Source organism: Pan troglodytes, chromosome 1 (genome assembly GCF_028858775.2).
Source record: "Pan troglodytes isolate AG18354 chromosome 1, NHGRI_mPanTro3-v2.0_pri, whole genome shotgun sequence".
In the NCBI taxonomy this organism is placed as follows: Eukaryota; Metazoa; Chordata; class Mammalia; order Primates; family Hominidae; genus Pan; species Pan troglodytes.
In genome coordinates, this window is record NC_072398.2 from 186,149,123 (window position 1) to 186,166,351 (window position 17,229).

General features: G+C 56.9%; 3 protein-coding genes across 9 annotated transcripts; 1 reads left to right on the top strand and 2 right to left on the bottom strand.

Moving 5' to 3' along the window:
* Window positions 1–1,562: 1,562 nt before the first annotated feature.
* Window positions 1,563–8,904, bottom strand: BTBD19 (BTB domain containing 19). 6 transcript variants are annotated; one of them, XM_530095.7, is made up of 8 exons: window positions 8,189–8,904; window positions 6,670–6,883; window positions 6,489–6,542; window positions 4,993–5,052; window positions 4,038–4,106; window positions 3,833–3,964; window positions 3,603–3,728; window positions 1,563–3,464 (listed from the first exon to the last, which is right to left on the bottom strand). In XM_530095.7, exons 1-8 carry the CDS (start codon window positions 8,272–8,274, stop codon window positions 3,330–3,332), a joined length of 876 nt encoding a protein of 291 aa, XP_530095.3. In that variant the 5' UTR covers window positions 8,275–8,904; the 3' UTR covers window positions 1,563–3,329. The 6 variants fall into 6 exon arrangements, with proteins under 6 accessions (XP_530095.3, XP_009454471.1, XP_054522415.1 ...); XM_009456196.4 differs by lacking the exon at window positions 4,993–5,052 and having other exon boundaries at window positions 8,189–8,813; XM_054666440.2 differs by having other exon boundaries at window positions 6,355–6,883; window positions 8,189–8,398.
* Window positions 8,905–10,256: 1,352 nt separating this feature from the next.
* Window positions 10,257–11,207, top strand: DYNLT4 (dynein light chain Tctex-type 4). Its single transcript, XM_009456211.3, has 2 exons — window positions 10,257–10,311; window positions 10,415–11,207. Exon 2 carries the CDS (start codon window positions 10,426–10,428, stop codon window positions 11,095–11,097), a length of 672 nt encoding a protein of 223 aa, XP_009454486.1. The 5' UTR covers window positions 10,257–10,311; window positions 10,415–10,425; the 3' UTR covers window positions 11,098–11,207.
* On the bottom strand, window positions 11,110–17,229 carry PLK3 (polo like kinase 3). 2 transcript variants are annotated; one of them, XM_016961451.4, is made up of 15 exons: window positions 16,440–17,229; window positions 16,166–16,273; window positions 15,961–16,077; window positions 15,366–15,495; window positions 15,181–15,268; window positions 14,258–14,353; window positions 13,960–14,158; window positions 13,719–13,845; window positions 13,419–13,510; window positions 13,086–13,179; window positions 12,864–12,947; window positions 12,609–12,771; window positions 12,331–12,460; window positions 11,728–11,841; window positions 11,110–11,620 (listed from the first exon to the last, which is right to left on the bottom strand). In XM_016961451.4, exons 1-15 carry the CDS (start codon window positions 16,647–16,649, stop codon window positions 11,429–11,431), a joined length of 1,944 nt encoding a protein of 647 aa, XP_016816940.1. In that variant the 5' UTR covers window positions 16,650–17,229; the 3' UTR covers window positions 11,110–11,428. The 2 variants fall into 2 exon arrangements, with proteins under 2 accessions (XP_016816940.1, XP_016816948.1); XM_016961459.4 differs by lacking the exon at window positions 14,258–14,353 and having other exon boundaries at window positions 16,440–17,204.

The following is a 17,229-nucleotide window of genomic DNA, read 5'->3' on the forward strand; positions in this document are numbered from 1 at the left end:
ACTCTACTAAATAGGTTCCATTATCTCCATTTTATAAATAAGGAATCTGAGGCAAAGAAAGGTTAATCACAAAGAAAATATGTGGCGGAGCTGGGATTCAAATGCAAGCATTCTGGCTCCAGGAGACACGCTCTTAATCACTATGCTACCTTTTTTCTTTTAACAAGAGGAATCATGCTGTAATTGGTCTACTCTGTGCTTTTTTCACCAAAGATCATGGATTTTTTAAATATTATAGGAATATACCATAGTTAATATAACCAGTCCTCTGGTAATGGACATATAGATGATTTTCAATTTCCACTATCCAACCAATGCTGCCATGTACTACTGAGTAAGCACATTTTCTGTCGAGAGATAATGCTAAATAACTATCTTTAATCCCTGTGCAATATATGTGTATATATAATATATACACACACATATCTACGTGTATATATAATATATACACACACATATCTACGTGTATATATAATATATACACACACATATCTACGTGTATATATAATATATACACACACATATCTACGTGTATATATAATATATACACACACATATCTACGTGTATATATAATATATACACACACATATCTACGTGTATATATAATATATACACACACATATCTACGTGTATATATAATATATACACACACATATCTACGTGTATATATAATATATACACACACATCTACGTGTATATATAATATACACACACATCTATGTGTATATATAATATACACACACATCTATGTGTATATATAATATACACCCACATCTATGTGTGTGTGTGTGTATATATATATATACATATATATATATATATATTTTTTTTTTTTTGAGACAGAGTCTCACTCTGTTGCCTAGGCTGAGTGCAGTAGCACAATCTCAGCTCACTGCAACCTCCGCCTCCCAGATTCAAGCAATTCTCGTGCCTCAGCCTCCCAAGTAGCTGGGATTACGGGCATGTGCCACCACACCTGGCTAGTTTTTTGTATTTTAGAGACAGGGTTTTGCCATGTTGCCCAGGCTGATCCCGAACTCCTGAGCTCAGGCGATCCACCCACCTCGGCCTTGCAAAATTCTAGGATTACAGGCGTGAGCCACGGTGCCTGGCCTCCTGTACAATATATTTTTGTATGAAGTCCCTGAGATAGAAATCTAACTTTATTTTCTTCTAAATAGTCAACTGTCTCTCATTTTAGATTAACAGTATCTTGCTTTGCAGCTCCTTTAAAACTCTTCATGGAATAAAGTGGCATTTAAATGAGGAAATAGGCTGGGTGTGGTGGTGCTTCATGCCTGTAATCCCAGCACTTTGGGAGGACAGAGTGGGACCATTGCTTGAGCCCAGGAGTTTGAGAACAGCCCGGGCAATGTAGGGAGACCTCATCTCTACAAAAAGAAAAAAAAAGTTAGCCGAATGTGATGGAACATGCCTGTAGTCCCAGCTATTCAGCAGGCTGAAGTGGGAAGATCACTTGAGCCTGGGAGGCTGAGGCTGCAGTGAGCCGAGATTGCACCACTGCACTCCAGCCTGGGTGAGAATAAGGTTGTGTCATAAATAAATAAATAAAGTCATTTACTTAACATTTACATAGCACTGATTATCTGACAGAGACTGAGGAAGCAGAAACGAGTAAGACACCACTCCAGGCCCCAGGGATCTTTCTTGAGGGAGATTCACATCCTCGGGAAAACAAGATGTATAGTGAATGAAGGAGGTAGCAGAGGGGTCTGCAGTAACTGAGTAAGTATGGAGCTAGAGGACTAATACCTCCAGGATAAATGAATTTATACAAAGATTGTATTTGAGAGAAGAGGTGAGGAACCACTCACTAGTAGTTTTGAGTGCCCTGAAAGTGAAATAGATTGAATTTTGTCCTGGAGGTCAATGGGATGTTCCAGGACTTAAGCCCCATAGGACTGACAATCAAAGACAGGTCTGGCTGCACTGTGGGAAATGGATTGAGGGGGCGCTGGAGTGAAGGCAGGAAGGCTGTGAGACGTGTCAGACAGGACAGGTTGAACCTGGGGCTGAGAGAACTGAACCAACTGGAAAGGTCTCTTAAGGTCTCTTACAAGGTAAAAAGAGACCTAAGGCAGGTGTGAAGAGGGATAAGGCAAGGATGAGATCCAGGTTTCTGGCGTGGGTGCCCACGGAAATGAGAAACACGATGGGGGCAGAGCTGGGGAAAAGCTGGGGAGATCAATTTCTCGCCGAGCCTGTGGTGTCTGAGGGGCATTCAGGGAGCGATCTCCAGGGGGGCAGGTCTGGAATGAAAGAAGGAGCTGAGGCCGGGCATGGTGGCTCACACCTGTAATCCCAGCACTTTGGGAGGCCGAGGCTGGCAGATCACATGAAGTCAGGAGTTCGAGACCAACCTGGCCAACATGGTGAAACCCCCGTCTCTACTAAAAATACAACAATTAGCCGGGCGTTGTGGTGCATGTCTGTAATCCCAGCTACTCAGGAGGCTGAGGCACGAGAATCGCTTGAACCCGGGAGACGGAGTTTGAAGTGAGCCGAAATCACACCACTACACTCCAGCCTCGACAACAGAGCAAGACTCTGTCTCAAAAAAAAAAAAAAAAAAAAAAAGGCCAAGGCGGGCGGATCACAAGGTCAGGAGATCGAGACCATCCTGGCTAATACGGTGAAACTCCGTCTCTACTAAAAATTCAAAAAAATTAGCCGGGCGTGGTGATGGGCGCCTGTAGTACCAGCTACTCCGGAGGCTGAGGCAGGAGAACGGCGTGAACCCGGGAGGCGGAGCTTGCAGTGAGCCGAGATGGCACCACTGCCCTCTGGCCTGGGCGAGAGTGCGAGACTCCGTCTCAAAAAAAAGAGAGAGAGAGGAGAGAAAGAAAGAAAGAGAGAGAGAAAGAGAAAGAAAGAAAGAAGGAAGGAAGGAGAAAGAAAGAAAGAAAAAGAAAAAGAAAGAAAGAAAGAAAGAAAAAAAGAAAAGAAAGAGGGAGCTGAGCTGAACAGATAGATATGTGGGAGTCATCAGAATAGACTAGCAGACGACAATGCCCAGGGGCAGGGCGTAGAGTGAGGGTGTGGAGCGAAGGAAATCCTCGTTTTCGAGTTTCACCCCCTCAGGGAGGCCCAGCCCAAGCCCTGCCCGGCCCGACCCCACCTCGCCCACACGAGCTTGATCCCGCACAAGAAGGGGCTGCGCGTGGCAGACAATGGTTCTTCCGGCGCCCGGCTCACTGGGCACGCTGGGAACGGAAGCCCGCTCCGAACGCCGAGCACTTCGGGAGCTGTAGTTTGGGGCAGGCTCAGCTGGGCGGGTCGAGGGCTCCCTGCGAGTCCTGGCGTTGGATCATTTGAAGGACAGGTCCAGAGAGCGGTGATGCTCCCGGGGCAGGGTGCCTCTCCGGCGGCGACACGGGGCGCCCCGGGCCTCATCCCCTCTCCGCAGGGCATGGCATTTCCACGCCTCCACAATCTGCTCCACCTGCAGAGCAAGGCCAGTTAGTGCGCAGTCCCGCCGTGGCCCCTCGCCCCGAGGACCGTGGGCCGGGCTGCTCCTGCCCCCTCCCAGCGCCCTGTACCCCCTGCTGAGTGGAGCTGGGCCGGTTCCCCGCGTCCGCACCGGGATGAGTGGTTCCTGCCGGTTCTGCTCTTCCAGGGCGCTCAGCTCCGCCGGGGCCAGCAAGGCTAGTCTCAGCTCTTTCACCACCGGGGCCGCCACCTCAGCCACCGGCCGCTCCAGCACCGCCTGCAAACGACAGCCCTGAGTCGGGCACCTGTCCTGCCGCCCGCTCACCAGTCTCGTGGCCAGCACCTCCTTCCGTGCCCTTGCGCTCCCCCAGCCCCACTCACCGCGCCCACGCGCGCCCAGCTTCGGGCCGCGCGGACCAGTTCCGCCTCGTCCACGCAGAGCTTGTCGCTGCGGAGCAGGGGCAGCAGCGCCGCCGCCGACAGCTCCAGGAAGCCTCGGGTCCGGAGGGCCTCCTGCGAGCCGGCAAATGGGTCAGGGAGGAGCAGAATGCGGTGCGTAGGGTGAGGAGTATGAAGGGAGCAGTACCTGGCTGTGGGCCTCTATGAAAGCCACGCAGCGCTCCTGCAGCTGCCCCAGGCCAAAGGTTACGGCCACCTGCGAGCAGAATGAGGGAGATCAGGTTGGAGACTGGAGAGGCCGTAGCCCAGCCTGCTCACTGGGACCCACCACTGCAAGCCTGACCCTAGCCCTAGCTGGGGAGGCTGACAGGGCCCTCAGCCCTCCAGTAAACTAGACCCAATGAAAGCCTGCTACACACACACACACACACACACACACACACACACACACACACGTGGACTCACTCTACAACCTGCTCTTCCCTACAGGAGACCACGCCATGGCCTTCAAACCCCACCTGGGACCTAGGCTTGGTTTTTTTGAGGCGGAGTCTCACTCTGTTGCCCAGGCTGGAGTGTGCAGTGGCGCAATCTCGGCTCACTGCAACCTCTGCCTCCCGAGTTCAAGCGATTCCCCTGCCTCAGCCTCCAGAGTAGCTGGGAGCATGCCACCACACCAGGCTAATTTTTTGTATTTTTAATAGAGACAGGGTTTCACCGTGTTAGCCAGGATGGTCTCGATCTCCTGACCTCTTGATCCGCCCGCCTCGGCCTCCAAAAGTGCTGAAATTACAGGTGTGAGCCGTTGTGCCTGACCCGGCTTGACTTCTAAAGTCTACAGCCACCCTTTCCCTACCCCAAGTCAAGCTGAGAACCATTCCCCAGCCCTGACAGACAGAAGACCAGCAAAGACCTCCAGCCCCTTCAACACCTGCTCCTGCACCTGACCCTGCTGACACACCCAGGATCCCACAGATCTAGGCACAGAATTCATCCTATAAACATCCTTAGAGCACCCCCACCACCACCATGTACCCAAGTTATTTCCAGGCCAGACACAGCAGGCCCAGGCTCCCAGGTGCTGGGAGCCCATTTCCACACACAGAGCCAGACTCCTACCATGCCTGTCCAGCAGCACCCACCTGCAGGGCCTCACAAACCAACTCCACATCCAGCACCTTCACCACAAACTGCAGGCACAGCTGGGAACAGAAATGAATGTGGGTTGGGTGGCGGTGTCCCTGCTCCAAGACACTAGTTCCACCCCAGAAGCAGTGAGCAGGCTTGGAGCGGTGTCACCCAGCAGCCCCAGACCCATCCTGACCCAGGCCAGGGGACGCAGGGAATTGCTAGAGCCTGAGACAGCAGGCTTACAGGAACTGGAGACTAGCAAAACCAAGCCCAGCCACCCACCTTCTAGTACATTTGCCACTAATCAAAACCAGATAAAGGCCATGCAAAATTCTCCCCTTCTTTCAGGATGCTTATCTTCCTCCACTTGTTCCCTTCCTGACTCAAGGATACTTCTATTTTTAGCAGAAACTTGAATTTCATCCGTGACATCTCTCATCTCTTGACTGCTGCACTAGCCTCCTGACTGGACTAGCGAGTCCTCTCCACCTCTTCCAATCCCTTCTCCCCTGAGTTTCCAATTCTTCACTCCCTTATCGGAAACCTTCAGTGAATCTCCACTGCCCTCTGCTTAAAAGAAGTCCAAAAGCTTGAGGGCCCTACATGAACCAGGCCCTGGCATCCTCTGCAGTCTCATCTTGCCCTCTCCTCACAGTTCAGACACACCAAATGTCTCACTAGCTCCTTTGGTGCCTCTGTGACTAGAATACCATCTTCCCACTTCCCCTAGGAACAAAATCCTATTTGTTCTACCAGATCCAACACAAATGTTTCCTCCGCTGGGAAGTCTTCTCCTCTCCCTAGTGGCAGGACTGGAGAGGCCCCCCATACAGTCTCGGCACCATTCACACTTCTCTATCACACTTTCTTCTTTTTTTTTTGAGGGCAAGTCTTGCTCTGTCACCCAGGCTGGTATGCAGTGGCACGATTTCAGCTCACTGCAACCTCTGCCTCCCAGGTTCAAGCGATTCTTGTGCCTCAGCCTCTCAAGTAGCTGCAATTACAGGTGTGTGCCACCATGCCTGGCTAATTTTTGTGCTTTTAGTAGAGATGGGGTGTCACCATGTTGCCCAGGCTGGTCTGGAGCTTCTGCTTCAGCTTCACCAAGTTCACCTGCTCCACCTGCTTCAGCTTCCCAAAGTGCTGGGATTACAGGCGTGAGCCACCGCGCCCGGCCTCTATCACACTTCTTATGCCACCCAGGTAAGCATTTTCATGTGTCTGTCTCCTCTCCCTCTCTGGAGAACACGGATCAAGGCTGATATCTTTGTATCTACAGCACCAGCCATAATCACCCCCTCTTCCCACAGCACACACAGGGCAGGCATGCATGGATCCTTTTGCACACAGGCACACATACATGCCCTACTTACTTGGGAGAGATATACATACTTCTCTCTGTGTGGGCACACGTTCCTCTCCAGGCCAGAGTGTGTGTGAGGCAGGGCGGGAAGTGAGCCCGTGAGAAGCAAGGGAAATGAGACAGGGACCTGGCACAAAAACCCACCTCTCTCAGTTCCTCCAGCCCATACTCCACAGCCGCTGTCAGCACTTCCAGCACCTGTAGAGTGGGTGGTTGGGGGAGTGGAAGGGAGTTTCCCCCGCCCTGTGGCCACAGTGTAATGGGCAAACTCCTGCCTCTGGCACCCCCCACCTCTCCCACCCAGGCCCCTGGTCAGCAGGCTCACAGAGTGGCGGTGCAGCTTGACACTGTTGGTATACAGGAACTCCAGCACTGCCAGGAAGGCCTCAGTTGGCACAGTGCTTAGCACCACAGGACTGGGCACCCCGGGGCCTGGCTCTGTGCCCAGAAGTCGCTGGAAGAAGTTGCATCTACAGGCCAACAAGCACCGATGGGCAAATACTTCCTGCCGTTCTTGACCGACCACGAAGCAAACATCACTGTGGGAGACAGGCAGAGAGGCAGCGGGGAGGAGGCCAGCACCCGGAGTGCAACTTGGGCTGTGCCTTTGCCCACTCTGGGTCTTAGTTTCCTAACCAGAATGTAAGAGACAGGGCTTCGTCCCTCCAGCAGAAGGTCTGGGACCCAAAGCCCTGAGTTCTAGTCCCAGCTCCACCTGATGGGTACCATAGGCAAGTGACTTCCTATCTTTGAATCTCAGGTTTCTCACCCATGAAATGGGACAATAATCCTAAACCTCAGGTCTCAGAGGAGATGACTATGCTTGATTACTGAGGGGCATCTGGGCTAATAGAAGCAAGGTTGATCCCACCTTCCCCTCTCCTCCCCAGCCTGAGTCTTGGGGGCAGGGAAGCTTCTTTTGGCTCCTCCTCCACCAGCTGCAAACTCAGCTTTTTTTCAGCCCTCCTCCAGACAGGAGGGTGTGGGGGTGTGGGGCACAGAGTGCACAACGACTGCAAACAGACACAGCAGTGATGCACCATCATGAGCCGACCACAGTTTCCATCTTCATGATCACTTCCGGCCCCAGCTCTGGGCCTCTGAACAAGGCAGGGGATAGGAGGCAGATGAGGCTGGAGCCTCCTAGAGCCTCTTAGTCCCAGGTCCAAAGCCTGGGGGGTTCACATTACCCAGACCAGACTGTGACCCCAAAGAAGCAGGGTGATGGAAGTCACCACCCTTTGGGGAAGAGCTCAGATCTGAGACTATGAGGACAGAGAACTTCATTCTAGCTCTCCTGAGCAGCCCGGCCTCCTGTAAACTCTACCCCTGGTTTCGGACACCACTGGCATCCTGGCCAGCAGGTAGCAGCCAGCACCCCCGAGGCTTCCTGTCAGGGACTATGGCTCAATCTCTGGAGCTTTGTTCTTCTTGTGAAGCCTCAGTTCCCAGAACAGGTCATCTGTTCCTCTTCTTCTAGCAGTGAGGCCTCAATACCAAGCTGAGTGAGTGGAGGGAGGAGGGGAATCATGACCCACCATCTCTAAGGATCCCAGGGGCTGAGAATCATTTTCTTCTGCCAGGGGCCAAAGTCCAAAGAAGGAAGGGCTTTGCCTGAGCTCACACAGCAGCTCCACCCCGCCAGCCTTGCCTCTGGCCCTCAGGGTCTCACAGACACTGAGTGACCAGTAGCCATGTTCCACATTTGACCTCCCCACAGCCTAAGTTCACCAGGGAGGATGGCCAAGTTCTAATTCCCAGCCTCTTCTCACCAGGGCCTCCTTAGAGTCCTGGGGCCCACAGAGCCAGCTAAGAAAAACCCGCAGGCAGGGCCCACCCCTCACCTGTATCGCGGGTTGTTGACAAGGCTTCGGAGTGCTGCGGAAAAAGGTTCAGCTTTCCCATGCACGACCAGTCCCAGGGGCTCCATGAGTGAGAAGGGGTGGGGGTGGAGGAGGGAGCCTGGGAGGCCTGGCCAGGCCCTAGAGCTGGTGAGGTTAGCAAGGCCTGAGAGGGAGAAGCAGGGACTTGGGAGGCCTGTTTGCTGAGAAGCTGAAGTTTAGGAGTGGAGCAGGAGAGGCCCAAGCTCCTGAAGGCATCAGAGGCCAGAGGCTCGGGGACAGGAACAGACACAGGGAGGGGGCCAGGAGAAGCTGAGGCTGGAGTGGCCTATGGTCCTGGGAAGAAGCTGGCTGGCTGGCTGGCGGCGGCAGTGGCGAAAGAGGCCCGGCTGGGAGTCTGCCCAGGCAGCCGACGGGGTGGGAAGCCTGTGGGTTTCCATGGAAACTGGAGCTGGCCTGAGAAGAGACTCCACCCATCTCCCGGGCAGGCCCAGGGAAAACTTCAGCCCTTAGAGGGGCATTAAGCGCCATACGAGGGTCTTAGCCCCCGAAGCTGAGCCTGCCCTAGGTTCAGAGTTCAAACTCCTTGCCCTCCTAACCCTTCCCTCCTCCACAGGCACACAGGGTCAGGATCCGGTTAGCCAGGCCGGGGAAACCCCCACTCAACAGGGAAAATCCTCGCCCCCATAGATGGGTCAGGGCCCCGACCTGGCTTGTTTGGGAGGGGACAGTCCCATCCCTGCCAGAGGAGGAGTCACATGAGTTGTCAGCCCTGGCAGAAGTGTCACAGCCTCTGCCATCTCTGAAATGTAACTTTGGGGAAACCTAGGTACTAGAGGTGTAGCCAGCTAGGGACAAGCCCCAGGACACTTGGGTCAGCAAAGGTCACGAGGCTGGACTCGGGGTTCACCGCCGAGTCACTGCCACTTTATGAGGCCTGGTTCCTACCAGCTGAGCCAATGGGCCTCCCCTCCCCCGCACATAGCCCTGAACTGAGGAAGTCATCCAAGCCCCACCCTAACTCTGCGCCGGGAGCGGAAATGTTTGTCCTTGTCGAGGCCGATGGGGAGACAACAGAGCCATGACGTGTTCCTTCCTGTGGGCCCAGACTCTGGATTCCTGAGCCACCACCCCCGCAGCCTCAAGATCTCCCCCTAACCTAGGCCTCTGTGACTTGTTCACGAATGGCCAGTCATCTGGCCATTCCACAAGGGGAGAAAATGGGCCCTGGCTCAAGAGTCCTGGGGTAGGACAAAGCCTTTCTGACCATAGCCTTGCTCTACATCTGCCCCTCTGTTGCCTGCGCTTAGGAAGTTTGCCTCTAAGCTGCAAGACCCTGTCGGCCGCTCTCCCTGATGACTCAGGGGCACCCCATGCTCAGCACATGCTCACAGTAACAATGCTCTCAGGTTAAGCCAGAGCCAGACTGGAGGGAGGGATCCTGGGAGGGAGGAGTGTTTGCTCTAGCAACCCATGGCAACTCCACAACACAGGTCCTTCCCCTCCCACTTGCCCTTCAGGCCAGCGGGGCCAGGGCTGTGCAGCCAGGACAGAACTCAGAAGCCAAAGCCTGCGGGTGACTCAGGTGCCTGAGGGAGTTTCGGGAGCAGAGGGCAGCCATCTCAGAACTGATTCTGGAGGAAGTGGGATCAGAGGCCAAAGGCAGAAGGTGGAAGGGGGCTTCATGAGTCATCTGCCCTCAGCCTGGGCCAGGTGTAGGGGAGATCTTTGTGCCAGCCACCCTAGAGTAGATCTGGGTGGAAGATGACTGGATTCAACACCCCCAGGGCTGGAAGGATCTGTGGGGTTGAAGGAGCTGAGTCTGTCAGTCCTTCCTGGTTAGGGGTTGGAGGCTCTGCCTCCACAGTCCAGGCTGAGGCAGAGGCCTGCCTCTCCTTCCAGAGAAGTCGGGTGGAAGGGAGAAATGGCAGTCTCTAAGACTCCGAGCGTACCTGGCTAACTTCCATAGTGCCCAGAGAAGGAGCTCAGTCGGCAGGGACTAGCCGAGGATCCCAGTCCTAGCAGCCTCCTGTCCCCTGCTCATGTGTCTAACAGCCTTTAACCTTCTCAGCACCTAGGAACCCAGGCAGCCTGGGACTATCTGATCCATTTGTTCTAAAACACAGGTAAGAAGGGGGTAGAAGGTAAAAACCCTTGACATCACTGAGCAAGAGCTGGGGTGGGTAGACAGATGCCCGGTGAAGGCCACCCTGAGTGTGGGTCCTCCAGCCAGCAGGTCCATGGCCAGCAGGTCTCTGCCCCCGGGACGCCAGGAGGAGGAGAATGCCAAAGACTCCGGGCGGAAACCCTCACCGGTGCGGCCCCGAGGCTGCCTGCCCAGCATTGATGAGGCCCGACCGGCAGGTCCAGGTCCGGGCCCGGGCCCCGCCTCGCGCCGGGGTTCCATGCTGGGCCTGGCCGCGTCCTTCTCCCGCCGCAACTCGCTGGTCGGGCCAGGCGCGGGTCCTGGGGGTCAGCGGCCATCCCTGGGCCCGGTGCCCCCTCTGGGCTCAAGGGTCAGCTTCTCAGGGTTGCCCCTGGCGCCCGCCCGTTGGGTGGCGCCCTCCTACCGCACGGAGCCAGTGCCCGGGGAGCGCTGGGAGGCTGCGTGTGCACAGCGTGCCCTGGAGGCGGCGCTGGCCGCAGGGCTGCACGACGCGTGCTACTCCAGCGACGAGGCCGCGCGGCTGGTGCGGGAGCTCTGCGAGCAGGTGCACGTTCGCCTGCGCGAGCTCAGCCCGCCACGCTACAAGCTGGTGTGCAGTGTGGTGCTGGGGCCGCGCGCGGGCCAGGGCGTTCACGTGGTCAGCCGTGCGCTCTGGGACGTGGCGCGCGATGGGCTGGCCTCGGTCTCCTACACCAACACCTCGCTCTTCGCGGTGGCCACGGTCCACGGGCTCTACTGCGAGTGAGGGGGAGTCCAATTCTGCAAAATTGTTTATTATCCTAGGAGGAGGCCCCCCTGGGGCTCACATCCCAATAAATAAGTGTCTGACAATAAATAAAAGTGGTCCATAAATAACGCCCCCTAGCTGGGAGCTAAGGCTCAGGCTTATCTTGGAGATGGGGTAGGAGCAAGCGAAGACAAGCCGCCCCCAACTCCAGTAAAGCTGGTCCCTGATTCCCTGGGGGATTGGGCCCAAAGCCCCCAGTGAGGCACCAAAGGAAGGGGGAGGGCCACAAAGGCAAGGGCCAGAGCCTGACAGGCACAGGCCTCAGGCCTCAGGCCTCAGGGCTTAGGTCCTAGGCTGGGCTGCGGTCCCGGAGCAGGCGCAGAGCATAGCGGAGTCGTTGCCGCAGGTCTGGAGAGCAGCCCAGCTGCCGAAGGTGGGAAGCGAGGTAAGTACAAGCACTACGATTTCGGGCCACAAAAGTCACAAGGAGGGGCTCCCAGCCACTGAGAATCAGCTTGGTGTGGTCCCCGTAGAAGTTCACCTGCACAGAGAGCATGACAGTGGTCAGGACCTAGGCTCCAGGCCCAGCTTCCTCCCCAGCACCCTGGGCCTCCCAGACCTTCCCGCAACTCCTGGATAGGCTCTTACCTGGACAGTGCCATCACTAAACAGCATGAGGAGAGCCTGATCCGTCTTGACCCACTGCAGCAGCAAGGGCGGAGCAGGTACCTCTACCTCTTCCACACTGGGCAGATCTCCACCCTGGGAGCAGGATTGGGGCAGGTCACTGATCCAGCGTGAGACAGCCCCCTCCCCATTAGTGTATGCCTTATCCTCTAGTTTTCAGCAACCCCAACCACCACCAAGGGGGAATCAGAAGGATCAGGATGGGTTAGTTTTCTTTTCTTTCTTTATTTTTTTTTTTGAGATGGAGTCTCGCTCTGTCGCCCAGGCTGGAGTGCAATGGTGTGCCATCTCTGCTCACTGCAAGCTCCGCCTCCTGGGTTCACCCATTCTCCTGCCTCAGCCTCCCGAGTAGCTGGGACTACAGGCGCCCGCCACCACGCCCGGCTAATTTGTTGTATTTTTAGTAGAGACGGGGTTTCACCTTGTTAGCCAGGATGGTCTCGATCTCCTGACCTCATGATCCACCCGCCTCGGCCTCCCAAAGTGCTGGGATTACAGGCGTGAGCCACCGCACCCGGCCAGGATGGGTTAGTTTTCAATGTACCACAGCCCCAGCCCTCACACCTTCATGAGGTGCTGCTCCATGTAGGAGGCGAAGTACCGCAGGATACCCAGCTGAGGCTGCAGGGCCCGGGGCACAGCACCCACGGAGAAGGAGAAGTGCTTTGTGCTGGTGGGATTGTAGTGCACAGTCCTAGAATGGGGAGGCAGAGGTCAGAGGGAGCCCTGCACCAATGCCCCTCCTCTGAGAAACCCAGACCCCTGAGCCCAGGAGCACACACGAGGGTGCAGCCCTGCTGGATTAGTGGCCTGAATACAAGGCACCCCATAACAGCACTTACTTTCTGTTGGCCGACAGGGCCATATGTGTGCCATCGTTGAAGAGCACAGCCACACGGCGGCTGGACAGTTGATACCCAAAGCCGAACTTATTGGAGTAGTCAACCCACTTGCTGACCCACACCAGAGGCTCTGGCTGGGCCAGGGGGGCCGGGTTCTGTTCCGCTGTCATGGGAGAGGAGGGAGTCAGCACCTGCTCCTGGCCTCCCAGCCACAGAACTCCCACCACAGCAGCATGTACCAGACCCCAACCTTACCTGGGGGCATGAAGGCTACACAATTTCTCAGAGCACAAAGGGCTGACTCCACTACTGTGGCCACAGTCAGACCTTCTTCAAATCCTGAAGGAGACAGGGCACTGAGATTTAGGAATTAGCACCCCAGGACCCAGGCCAGGCCCCTCTGCCCACTCCTTCCCTCTGGCCCCTGATCTCAGCTCCAGCAACCTCTATCACCTCTCATCCTCCCTGGCTCCTCACCATCTCCACTGCTTGCCAGTGTCCCACGGGGTGAGCTGTCTTCAGGTGCTGTCTCTACCAGGCTGACAGGGGCTGGGCCAGAAGCTGCTGGAGCCTGGAGGGTTGGGCAGGGAAAGGGAGTGACACAGGCCCCAAAATCCAAACCCTTGAGTCCATGGCCTGGCCCTGCCCTGGCTCCCAGGGCACCCCAGGTCAGCCCCGCCAGGCTGGTGACACACAGCCAATTAGGCCACCACGAGGCTGGATGCTTCAGCAGCCTCTTTTATCCCGGGCTTCCCTCAGCTGCTAGGGTGGGGGTGAGTCAGGGGAACAGTGTCCACGTGAGCGCCTCACCTCTGGCCTGGCATCCTGATGGCCAACGGATGTGCGCATGAGGCCGCTCACCAAACCGGAGACCTCGTCGCTCTCCTGGGCATGATTCTTACCTGGGGGTGAAAGGTGATACCGTCCTCAATATCCTGCCCAGCCCCTCCACTTCCGACAGGGATGACACAGAGATTGGCCTCCCCAAGTGCCTGTACTGCACATGCTCTCCCCAGGAGTTTCCAGGCACCCACACTCACACACCCAAGACAAATGTGACAAGCCGCTCTACTGCTCTGCCCCCTCAACCCACTGACACCCCAGACTCACTCTTCTTCTTCTTTCTGCCAAAGAGGCTCTTGGTAACTTTGGCAAACAGACTCCTAGCTGGGTTGGGGGGTGTCAGGTCTGGGACTGTCACGCAGCTGCTGATAGGGAGTCGATCGGGGGTGTAGCCCTAGGGAGGGGAACCATGTGAACAGAGAAGAGAGGCTCCAGGGGTCCTGTCACCTGCCCCCTTTCAATCCCTGGGAATACACAGATGGACTTAGAGGTCTGGGGAGCCACAGACCTTGGTAAAGAAGTCATGGCGCAGGATCTGGTCAATAGAGGGGCGGTCTCGGGGTGAGGCCCGAAGGATGGCGGCCAGGAGCTGCCGGGCAGGCAGTGAGAGGCTGGCAGGCAGCGTGTAGTGAACCTGCTTGATGCAGCGGTACGTCTCCTTCAGGTCAGCCGTCTCAAAGGGAGGGCTCCCGCAGAGCAGCGTGTACCTATAGGGCAGGGCCAAGGGGTCAGGAGTAAAGTGGAGGAGATGCTCCACCCACACACCCACCACCTGTCTGCTGCTGAACCTGGACCCTGCAACTCACATGACACAGCCCAGTGACCATACATCCGCCTCAGGGCCATGGCCCTGTCTCAGCAGCACTTCTGGAGCCACATAGTTGGGGGTGCCACAGATGGTCCTGAAAGAGGGTGGGGAGGAGGAGAGAAGGCTGAGACCCAGCCCAGCAGCCCCCCGACTCCTTCCCCCACTGTGAGTCCAGACAAAGCAGCTGCCTGTCACCAAAGGCCAGAGAACTCCTGCTTGTCCTGGGACAATGGATGCCAGGGATGGCAGCTGAGTCCCCGCCCACCCGCCTGGCCCAGCTGCTCAGCTGCTCTTCATGACAGGGGGAGGGCCTGACTCCCAGCCCAGTCCTCTCCTCTAGGGTCAACACAGAGAGTCCACAGCTGATCCCTTCCCCCTTCCTGCACTCCTGTCTGTCAGACAGGCATCAGGCTGTCACCTCCCACGGTTTGTGCCACACACACGCCAACACCAGCTGTCACAACCCCCATAAACACTCATCTGCCACATACGCTATCTGTGTCACACACACAAAGTATGATGGCCACTGCAGGGTCTTCTTACACCCACAATGTCATATCCCACCATTTCCACACTCTCAGTCTGTCTCTCACACACACATACACGCTGCCTGTCACCTTCCCCCATCCACACAAAGGGTAAGTCATGTGCCTCCAAGAATCTGTATACCCCCATCTGTCTCAGGGACTCAGAGTCACCTACCCTATCTGTGTCACACACCTATAGGATCCTCCCCCTCTCCACCGGTCTCGGTAACACAGGCTGCCACCTCCACCTTCACACATGCATAAACAGCCCGTCATCCCTTCCAATTTATCTCATGCACACATCAGGCAGTCACCTTGCCTCCCACATACATATGCACTGTCTGTCACACATGTCATCTGTATCACACACAGGGCCCCTTTCCTCAAAACTCACTTCTTCCTCTGCTCCGGAGGCTCCAACCGGGCTGCCAGCCCAAAATCCCCCACCTTCAGTTCCATGTTCTCAGTGATGAAAAAATTTCCTAGATGGGGAAAGAGAGGTGTGTCAGATTCTTTCCTTCCTCCCTCCCTCCCTCCCTCCCTCCCCAACCTCCCATCCTCCAGGCTCAGGAGTCTCACCCAACTTGAGGTCCCGGTGCAAGATGCCGCGCTGGTGCAAGTACTTGAGGCCAGAAAGGATCTGCCGCAGGTAGTAGCGCACTTCTGGCTCCAACAGGGTGTGCCGGGCCTTCCAGATGTGGGCCAGGGACTGCAGAGAGCCGCTGCCTCAGCCCCTGGTGAGCCCTCCCTCCCCCTCCCCCTCCATCTGTGCTCCCTGAGGAAGAAACAGGGCCCCAGCTTTGGGTCTTAAGACTGTCTTCTCGGCTGGGTGTAGTGGCTCACGCCTGTAATCCCAGCACTTTGGGAGGCCAAGGCAAGTGTATCACAAGGTCAGGAGTTTGAGACCAGCCTGACCAACAGGGTGAAACCCTGTCTCTACTAAAAATACAAAAATTAGCCGGGCGTGGTGGTGCATGCCTGTAATCCCAGCTACTCAGGAGGCTGAGGCAGGAGAATTGCTTGAACCCGGGAGGCAGAGATTGCAGTGAGCCGAGATCGCGCCACTGCACTCCAGCCTGGGCAACAGAGCGAGACTCCATCTCAAAAAAAAAAAAAAAAAAAAGACTGTCTTCTCTCCCTCACTCTCATCCCTGCGGGAATCACCATCTTTCACCTTTCGGCTGCAGAGCTCCAAGAAAATGTAGATGTTGTCAGCGTCCTCAAAGTGGTGCGAAAAACGCACGATGTGGCGGTGCTGCAGGTCTCGGTGCAGCTCAATCTCATTTAGGATCTGCGATGAGGGCGCGGAGTCGTCATCCTTCCATGGTTCCCATGCCACCGTCCCCACCCCACCCCTCGCCCGCTGAGCCTGGACCCACCTTCTCGCGCTGATGCGGCTTGGCGACGCGGCTCTGCGGGATGACTTTGACAGCGTAGGCGCTGCCAGTCTCTGTGTCAGTGGCCTCGTAGCAGCGGGCGAAGCCCCCCTGTGAAGAGGGGGCATCAGGCTGGGTGTTCCAGGGGGGCCGAGTCTGGCCCGCGGGCGTCCCCGCGTTGGGGGTCAAGTGCCCACGCCCTGCTCGGCGCCAGAAAAGAGGCCGGCCGGGACCCCCACCTCCACCATCACCACCCCGCGGACGTCCCTCGGCCCACCTTGCCCAACAAGCGGCCTTTGAGGTAGGTGCGGCCGCTGCGCGGGTCCGTGATGAGGCGCCCGGGGTCTGACGTCGGTAGCCCGGCCAGCATCTCCAGCTCAGGTCCGGGCAAGGCACTCGGAGGCGGCCCGGGCCCGGCCGGGGGAGCGGGCGCGGCGGCCGCACGCTGGAAGGGGCGCGGAGACAGGAAACCGGCGGCAGGCTCCATGCGGGCGGCGCGTCGCAGCGCGGTCCCGGCTTCTTCTCGGTTCCGCCCGGCCCCGGCCGCGCGTGGCGCTGCCTGGATTTGCTACGCTGCGCTGGCGCCCAGGGGAGCCCAGCGTTTTTATCAATGAACGCCTGCCCCCTCCCCGGCGTCTGGTCACCGAGAGTCCCGCCCCCTTCCTAGCAGCGAGTCGAGGAGAGGCCACTCCCATTCCCGGCCTTACATCACCCAGAAGCTCCTCCCCCACCCAACGCACTGCCAGACCCCGCCTCCTCGCCGCGCCCCGGGGCGCAGCCCGGCAGCTAGTCACCATGCAGGTGCAACCAGGCCGCAGGGGCCAGCTGATCCCTGTCCGCCTCTCACCCGTCCTTGGCCACTGCGAGTCCCGCTCATGGGGGCCTCTTTCTTTCCCCATCCTTCGGGATGTGTGCTGAAGTCCGAGTGGGGCCCGGGCATCTGGGGGCGTCTCCCCAGCAACTAGATAGATCAGCGTTCCAGCCAGCAGCGGAGAGGCAGGGGCGGCGCTCGCTTTTGCCCGGGCATGTTACCCGACACTCCCCTTTCAGTGTGCCGGACCGCGTGT